The 9248-nt window shown below is 37.8% G+C and overlaps 2 protein-coding genes across 4 annotated transcripts in view; both read right to left on the bottom strand.

The window, feature by feature from the left end:
- LOC107701161 (delta(14)-sterol reductase-like) overlaps positions 1 to 1170 on the bottom strand; it is a 5157-nt gene extending 3987 nt beyond the window's left edge. The window contains exons 1-4 of one of the 3 annotated variants that reach the window (XM_016503127.1): positions 1096 to 1170; positions 802 to 867; positions 503 to 699; positions 355 to 409 (exon numbers count right to left, since the gene is read on the bottom strand). In XM_016503127.1, the coding sequence (XP_016358613.1) occupies positions 355 to 409; positions 503 to 699; positions 802 to 862 (313 nt within the window). In that variant the 5' untranslated portion in view covers positions 863 to 867; positions 1096 to 1170. Of the gene's footprint in view, positions 1 to 354; positions 410 to 502; positions 700 to 801; positions 874 to 1074 lie in introns of all 3 variants that reach the window. The other 2 variants (XM_016503124.1, XM_016503126.1) reach the window with 2 other exon arrangements.
- Positions 1171 to 1416: 246 nt separating this feature from the next.
- Positions 1417 to 7683, bottom strand: LOC107701157 (vacuolar protein sorting-associated protein 51 homolog). Its single transcript, XM_016503120.1, has 12 exons — positions 7627 to 7683; positions 7344 to 7543; positions 6992 to 7121; positions 6093 to 6239; positions 5682 to 5901; positions 4615 to 5506; positions 3495 to 3710; positions 3335 to 3418; positions 3112 to 3246; positions 2835 to 2956; positions 2273 to 2360; positions 1417 to 2154 (listed from the first exon to the last, which is right to left on the bottom strand). The coding sequence occupies exons 2-12, from the start codon at positions 7518 to 7520 to the stop codon at positions 1894 to 1896; spliced, it is 2472 nt and encodes an 823-aa protein (XP_016358606.1). The 5' UTR covers positions 7521 to 7543; positions 7627 to 7683; the 3' UTR covers positions 1417 to 1893.
- Between the last annotated feature and the right edge of the window lie 1565 nt (positions 7684 to 9248).

The following is a 9248-nucleotide window of genomic DNA, read 5'->3' as shown; positions in this document are numbered from 1 at the left end:
TATAATATATATATATATATATATATATATATATATACACACACACATATATATAATTTTTTGCTTTTGTTAAATTAATCTTTAAATTTTTTTGTAAGACTGCACAGTCTTGAATTATGAAACTGCTATGCACAGTCCAGGTATAAGGGGAAACTAGAGTGTACTGACAAATGGAATTTGAACTCTACTTTGTATGTAATAGGTGGTAAAACCAAGGGCAAGAGGTCAAAGACTATCGCATTTAATTTGTGTGAACAAAAACTATCCTGTTTGTGTCAAACACACAAAGGCATTAAAAATTTATTATTAGCATTATTTGTACAACATTACAAACAGGCAGTGAGCATATATTACCATTAATAGGATATTTCAGTTTGGATCCATCTCTGAGGACCAATCCTTCAGAAACCTGTTAACAAATGATTAGTTTAATTTCTGACATACTCTCTTAAGAAAATAACCTAATTTGTCTTTCAAAGAAACAAATGATACACTATCTCACCTTCCCTATGGGCAGTAGATAGAGAAAACTCTGCAGGGTGATCCAACCTACAACCAGAACCGCGGCCAAAGGGTCCCATAACTGTGCTGCGGGGGGTAAAGGAGGAGGCCACTGCAGGACACTGGCTGCTGGAGACCGACACACACTCAGCAGGTACAGAACCGTCAGAGGCAGGAACACAGGGATGCAGGTGGCACCTGGACAGGTGAGGTGGACAAATGAACTCCAATTTGGCACAGTAGCCACATATCAGTACACATACACAAACATATGCATACATGCAACAAATATTAGCTCACCAAGAGCACCTCCAAATTCCTTTTCAGCTGAATGTGTTGCTTTGTGCTTGTTAGGCTTCATTTTGCCTGTTTGGGACAAAGATGAGCACTTAGCATGGCTGACAAAATATCTATAGTATACAAGAATAGTGTATCATTTAAATTACAGTGCGTTTGTTAAATACAGCTGTGTAGTATACGCGTTTGTAACGTCATGATTATTTTCAGACTTAATCAACCAAATATCCCTTTAGTAACCTATTAATGTATACATAGAGGGTATTTTTCTCTTACCTCTGTATCCCACAAACCTACTGTTATATTGTATGGAAACCGCTCATCATCACTGTTAATGCCTGAGAGGAGGTGACGCCCGCGCTCAGAACAGGCTGTTCTGCCTTTGCTGCATCTGACCAATCAGCGCGTACCGCTGCTATCACAAGAGTGGGGAGAGCGAACCAGTGAACCAATCAGAATCAGAGACGAGCGGCCGAAAACCACCCGTTTTCCTGACCAATGACAAGAGCGTCTGTTCTGGCTTCATATTACAGTGCATTCAATAACTACAGAGGTAAGGTTGCGTTTTTTCCTCCCAAGAAACTTGGACGCAATTTTTTTTTTGTACATTACGTTTATTAAATATATACTATCCAGTTATGCAGATTGAACAACCTTCACAGTCAATGAATACAGAAATCAACCATAAAAGACAATTATCAAACATGCTGATTTGTTTTTATAGACGGATCATCTTACCTTAAATATACAGTGATTAGAGTTATCGTTTACGTTCATAGTATGTTGTGTTCATTTTAGGACTTTGACACGAGACAACAATATTTCAGCTTTTAGCACCCAACGTCCACACAATCCTATTCCTAGCCTTTAATCAAATGAAGGTAAAAAAAAAAAACGTTTTGTGATCTCAATCCAGCTATAACAGGGTTCAATCTGAGGTCACTGGCTTTATATTAATTTTACTTCACTGAAATTAATACTCCATCAGTTATATGAAATATAACTGCAAATATAAGTATTAGTAATGCCCACCAGTTGAGTTCAGTTTCAGTTATTTGCCAACTTGTTTGCCGGTTTAAGGAAAAAACACCCACGCTAACCCCTCTCACAGATGACCTCAATGACACTTTGCTCCATTGGAGATGGGTCCAGGCAACGATGGGCAGCACTACCCACAATCTCATCCAAAAGGAAGTGCACTAGGTTCTCATCAGACACAAACCGCCACAGGTACATCTGCAAATAGTGGCAGTCCACCTGGATTTGCTGCAGTCCATATCTGCCAAACGTACGGATACGTACACATTCAAGGAATGTCTTCAGACTTATCTTAATGATGCCAGTTAGCACAGACACCTAGGATAAGATAGAAAACTGGTCATACAGTCTGAAAGAACGTAAATATTAAAATCTGCATCGGTCAGTTAGTTAAATGACAGTAACAACAGTTAGCTAACAGCGTTTTGTTTTCTACCTTGTTGAACTCCACTGGGCTAAAGATATCAATCCTCTCAGAAAATAGCTTGTGAATGTTACTGAGCAAGTTTGTGTCCATTGGAGCACTGGAACAAAAACATATAAACAATTATAAACAGTATCCTCTGTGTGACTATGTATATTCCATTATACCTTTACAGAACTCAGGAATGTGATCAGCTAAAGAAAACAAAAAGGAAAACATGACTATATAATAGTAATAATAATGATAATAACAAATAATAATCAAAATATTATTTTGTATTATTAAATCAATAAAGAATTATATTATTATTGCAACAATAAACTGTAAAAAATATGTATTAATAATAATAATATATTCATATAAGTATATTCATTATTAATTATATGTTTTCAACAGTAAAACTATATTTTATATATTATATTTAGCCTGAAAAATGCAGGGAGGCCCTAAAACTTGTCTTTTGTTATTCTCATTACAAATTTGGGGAAAATGGTTGGCGCAGGTCACATTTTCCAATGCACCTCATAAGAAATTCTCATTTAAAGTCAGTAAAATTTGTGAAGTGATTGTGCACCTGGGAGTGTAGCTTGGTGCATAGCGGATCTGCTGCCTTGAGCTGCTGTACACAGAGAAGGTGCGTTTGCTGGAGTCACTGCTGTGGGCTTTCCTTACTCCTTCCTCATAAAGTAGTCCCACCTAGTTAATACATATGGAGGCACAAAACATTACAACTGCCTTATACAAATGGCTAAGAATTTATATGTATCTTTTTTTGCATGGATTCAAATGGTCTGTTACATATCTTGAATCTTTTTTGTATATGAAATATGAACAAATGTTCGGTGCATCACCTGTACATCAATAGAGGTGGTATCTTCTACCACCCTCTTCATTACAGCCCGGACATTTCTAGGTTCAATGGTGTTCACCCAGTCTCTTGTTTCCACGCTCTTCCTCAACATCTGACTGATGATTAATCCCTGAACCTACATCAAAAAAAAAAAAATGCTGTCCAACAGCAATCCTATCCCAAAATACAAGACTCTGAATAGCTGAATCTTTTCTCTTAGTTACCTTCACATAGTGGTTTAGTAATTTCTGAGCAGCTTCTCTGGCCTCTGCACAAAGTGCTGTAACTGGAGTGACTGGAGTGTGGTGCTGTTTAGAGAGGAAAGGTCAGTATGAATAATGTATTTAGAGTTTGTTTTTAACAAATATAATGGATATGGAATACCTGTACAAGAAACTGTTCATCTGTGAGCGTGAGGATGTAGGAGATGGTGGAGGTCTCATAGTCCAGACAGAGACGAGAGAGCAACAGAAGCAGAGCAGGAGGGGTGGATCCTCCTCTGTCACCCGCACTCTCACAGTACTGACGAGACGATTGGCAAATGAACTTAATAAAGCTCACCACCAGGCCCTCACGCACACCTTGACTACAAAACTCACCCTGAGAGAAAAATACGAGACAGGTATTAGAAATGACAAAACATGGGAACATATTCGGTCACTTTAGACTGAAAAATGTTCTGTTTTGAATTTTAATTCCCCCCCCCCCCATTTCATTACAATGGTATAAAACTTGGTGACGTTTGTGAACACCAAAAAAAACAAAACATGGACATTATTAGAAAAATGGTACCAAAAAAAAGGTAACATCACCATAGTAAATGAATAGGACAATACAGAAAATATGAAAATACAGAGCAATTTTTGGTGGTACGATCTACAAATCAGCCACAATAAAGTAGTCTTTGATAATGTCTAAATATATGTCCAAATATAAAACGTAATGGTAGTTAAGTCTGAAAATACTCTAGGTAATACACCACGCTCTCTCTCTCTCTATAAATGTTTTATATGTATATAAAGGGCTATACAAGCATCAAGTGACTATATACCATAATACACAGCTTATTTTGTTTATTTCTCCCACCAGATGGCACCAACTTGCCTTCCATGCATTGGATTTTTAAATGCCTTTGCTTCATTTTTAACTTAAACACTGTATTAATTGAAAATTTTCTTCTAATTTTGAAATTGTTTTAAATTAAATTACAATCAAATAAATGGTGCATAATTTATAGATGAAAATTTTCTAGTATCATGAAATCCCCCTTAATACAAAAATACTAAACATTAAAAAAGATATTATTGAAACAAAATATAGTACATTCATTTCATGAATAGATTTTTTTTACAATTATTGTCTTTGGTCTGTTTTAATGCTGAGGATCACAAGTGTGACCCCTAAGTGAGGAATACCAGAGTTACTGTAAATAAAAGGTCCTATACTAAAAGGTCCTATACTTGGTACTTATATAAAACTTACATATATACACTTTATTCTGTACCTTGAAATAAGGCTTGTTGGAGAATGTGATGTCCTTTGCTGTGAAGAGATGCACTGACGCTAATACAGACTTTAACTGATTCAGAATAAAGTTTGATAAGGACGTCAGCAGTTCTGGCAGACTAGGTGTGGCATCTTTACTTGTAACCCCGCCTCCTGATGCACTAGCCCCTCCCACTGCTAGACGAGGTGCAGCCAAAGCCTGTCTTACATCAGTAAGGCTGTCATGGTAGAAGGTTTGTAAGGCAGACAGGTACTGTTTGATTCTCTCTCTTGCCGCCCGCACCACAATCTCAGTTCCGTGGCTAGGCACTGCCGACCCCGGAAGTAGTTTGGTTATGGCCTGTAATCTGCGATGGAAGCGATCCAGGGCTCTCACTAACAGAGAGTTATCACCCACTCCCTTCTCCTCCTGTATCCTCCGCTCCACTAGAGAGAAGTATCTAGCAGCCAGGGTGTCCACAAACACATGTAGCTTGCCATTAGCCATCTCTGGGATGTTCTTTGAAGCTAATTCGCCTTCCTGTGGACGGTTGATGAACAATTCTTGATAGGAGGCAATGACTAAACAGAGACTGCTGACAAACTCATTACACCCTCGATCTATGAACTCAAGGATGTCCGTTCCGGCAGTAGGAGAGAGGAACGGATTGATCACAGAGGAACTAGAAGGAGATATGGGATTTGATCCAGGACTTGTTTTTTGGACCGAGCCTCCGCCGGTATCAGTAAACGCAGAGTCTTTAAGCTCCGCCTCCAGTCCCTGGAGATCCGCCTCCAACCTAGACTGGGCGTGGCTGAGGAATTTGTCACAGAGCTCCTCTGCTGGCTCGTCTAACTGCAGAAGAAGCTCAACACATTCAGAGAGGTCTTTAGCACTTGAACCTCCATCCCTGCAAGCAAATATTAATGAATAAAGAACGTGAGATTAGATTTTATGGGGGGCATTTTGAATTTATGGACTCATATCAATGATTTAATTAGCAGTTAAACCAAATATAAAATCAAATGTTTAGATGCTTTTTTAAACTAATAGAAATATGCCATGACATCCGAGAAAGCACAGACCTGAATTTCTGCCGCAGCTGTTGAGCGAGCTGCTCCATAATGACATGGCAGTCATCTTGGATGCCCCTGAAAGATGGCATATGACTATACTGCTGCAGTACACAGCGTGCCCTCCGGTGGGCACTCACTGCCTGGGCATAGGCCTGCAGCTCCAGACACTTATTGAGTCTTGCTGGCAGCTCAAACAGGAACTGGAGCTTACGGAGGAGAGTGTGAACACCTACACAGAAGATGAAAGATTCATGGCTTATGTAGAGGCAGAAATCAATTTAAACTTTAAATCAGACGTATATGAAAAGACCAAATGTGGTTTGAAGTCATAATGGTTGTTAAACTACCAAAACAAGCCTGTAAGATGAATTAGTAATTTATTATTACTGTGATCCATTTATATCACATTAATATTCATACCTGATAGCTTAGTGATCTGTGCATGCTGGTCCTGCAACGTCCCACTAATGCGGGCACTAAACTCTGTTATGGCAGCCATGTTCGCAGACAAACAGTCCATTTCATCCTCCATCTTCTTGAAATCATTCTTCATTTTTCTGATTGTGTCTGTGCAGAGACAAATAAACTTTGAATATAATCAGGGAAGGGTTATGAAACCAGCATGATGTAAAGCTGTGATCAATGTCTAAACAAAACAAAAGTCAACATGAAATTAATTTCGGTGATATTTTCTTTCCTTGTGTTAAGTATATCAGATTGAGATGGCTTCTCGAACAAGAAAAAAATGTAAGGCGGGACCTGATTTTGCCCATTGGGAATTGATTTGATTGTTGAATCGTTGTGTGTTTGCTAACTGCTGCAATCTCATGCGAGTGAAAACCATTATAAAGAAAACGATTAATGATTTAGCACAATGCATTCATATTCTGGGCTCATCTGCTTGCTTGTAGGTGTATACTGAATTTGATCTTTTAATATCGCCATCTTAGTTTATTAGGACACATTAAGCATTTTGCACGTTAAGCGTTTAAGAATGTCCCGCTGTTTTTAGTGATTGAAATACTGCTGGATTGCAAGTTGACAGGCCTGTGGTGAAATTCAATGGGGGTCTCCCCGCCAGTCACTTGACTGAAAACTATGAATCGTCCTGCCCTCGTGCTGGTGCACACTTCATTAGAGAAGAGATGTCATTGTAAGATGGAGGTGAAGTTAAGATTACAAGGGCACATGAATTTAAAATAATGATGTGCACAGATAAATCATTTATCTGCAATATTCCACAAAAATAACAATAGTCATTTATGAGTTCATGGTGCCTTCAATAGTAAAATCTGAACAACTTTCATCTATTCACTAACCTGTGGCTGAGATGAATTTATTGTAGTTTTCATAAACCAGGGTTTGCATGTCACTGTCCAGAGATCTGATCTGTTTCACCATGCAGCTCTCATGATCCATCAGCTCACACAGAGAACAATCCTTCCTCAACTGAAACACAAACGAGACATTTCAAAGACAAACCACAGTACATTTTAGCATTCTAGCATAAAAATACACAGTCACACACTGGTATTTCTGAGGGATTATTTATATGTGGCATAAAATGCAGAATTACATCACAGTGACAGCATACTCATTGCCACACTGCTAACAGATGTGTACACCCCTATATAATAAACACTTACTATTTGTCATTATTCATCACACTACCTTATTTAAATAAACCTCCGGGTCGAAATGCGGTCCGTTGATATCACACGGATCCAGAGACTCGGCTTGTTCTGCAGCTGTTCCTTCCTCATTCAGGCCGTAGTAGAGCTTCAGCATACTGTGAACTCGCCGCCGCCCGGTCGGGTCCGAATCCGGTGGGGTTGTAGCTGAACTCATTTCCACTACAGTTCAACTATAGCCTAATGTCAGAGCGAGAAGGACTTTATTTCATGAATGAATGACAGATGTCAACAAAACTTCCGTCGCAAAAGCTAGTTGCAACCTGCCAACTCAGTTTGTTGATGGGGCTGCTGCTCTGATCCAAAATGGCGCTACTGCACAGTATTTCAAAATAAGAGTCGGATGTGAAGTATACTGTACGTATTTAATGATAAAAAACGATTTTATATAATAACAACAAACATGTAAATAATTTAACTTGGACAAAATGGCTATTGTGGAGAGAATAAAATAAAAGTTAAATGCTTAAAAAAAAACAATTGAATACTTGTAACTACTTCTACGCATGGAAATATACACAATATTTAGTTTATTACATTTATTTCGTTCCTTTTTTTCTCTCCTCAAGATGTAATTCTTTAAACACATCAAATACCTTATTGCAAGCATAGTTCGTTTAAATAAAACATCAATAAAAAAATCCATTATACAGAAAATGATTTACTGATAGGTATGCCAGAAGTTAGTACAAAGCGTGAATAAAACGGTTTAATGTTGCATATAAATGGTTTCAGTTAATTTTACAGTCACAAAATTTTGGTAGTGAAATTTGTGTATAAAACCTCACAAACAACAAAAGGCAGTGGAGATACAATTTCAACGGACATATCACAGCAAAACTATAGCAACAGATTTAATGTGAATGTAAAAAAAGGCACTTTAAATTAGTATTGACAGATTCAATATTTCTATAACATAGATGTGACTATCTACAGCACAGTTAGTAGGTACATATGTGGCTGACAGATGTTCAGATTGAAATATAAATATTGGATTACCTTTAGAATTGAAAATATAATATGGAACAATGGTACAGAAAATCTGGGAATAAGCATTTTAGGATTAACAGCTTGATGACGAGTGTTTTGCATAAATACAGAAATGCAGTGGGTGTACTGATCATTTTGCACCATTCAGCTGGCTGTTTTCCTATCATAGTTCAGTTTGTGATGCAAAATGTATGTTTTCATTTTCCACACTCTTAAAAGTGATCGGATAAGCAGGTATAGAAACGTTCACAGAAACATGCACACCACAAAATCAATTTAAGACAACAGATGTCATGCACTGATAAATAAAGGATTGTGTTTGGTAACTGAAGACCTGTTAATGTAGGGTTTGACATTAAGATTTGACAGGTACTTGAATGTTTAAGAACAATTAAATCACTTGTTAAAAAAAAAAAAAAGTGTGTTGACATTACTACCAAAACAGGAGGCATAATGAACATAAATTCATTCATTTAGTAATTCTTCACAATTCAGACAATCAGTAAAAGTCTCAAAGTGTTTGGTAATGATGCCACAGGGTGAACAACTGGACAAAAAGTATCAGAGGTTATGATCAAATAAACAATGACAGCTGACAATTAGCATGAAGCTGATTGTTACCAGATCAAACAACTTCCTTTGACATAACTGTCCTGGACAAACATTAATGTCGAGCCCCGTGTTGCTACAAAAAAAATCATATGCATTTCATATAGTTAGGTACATTCACGCTCTAAAAGGCCGGAAATACAATACTAGGGCTGCACGATAAATCGCATGCGATATTTAATGCGCATCTTGTCAGAAAGCCGGTTCTGTAATCAGCGGTAAATCTCCATCACCTGCGTGCTTTCACATTGAGCAGCATTAACTACACAGAGCCGTTGTTCACTGA

The sequence above is a fragment of the Sinocyclocheilus anshuiensis genome, unplaced genomic scaffold (genome assembly GCF_001515605.1).
Source record: "Sinocyclocheilus anshuiensis isolate Anshui unplaced genomic scaffold, SAMN03320099.WGS_v1.1 scaffold907, whole genome shotgun sequence".
Taxonomy (NCBI): Eukaryota; Metazoa; Chordata; class Actinopteri; order Cypriniformes; family Cyprinidae; genus Sinocyclocheilus; species Sinocyclocheilus anshuiensis.
The sequence above is the reverse complement of the archived record's forward strand: the minus strand, read 5'-3'. Positions and strand labels throughout refer to the sequence as shown.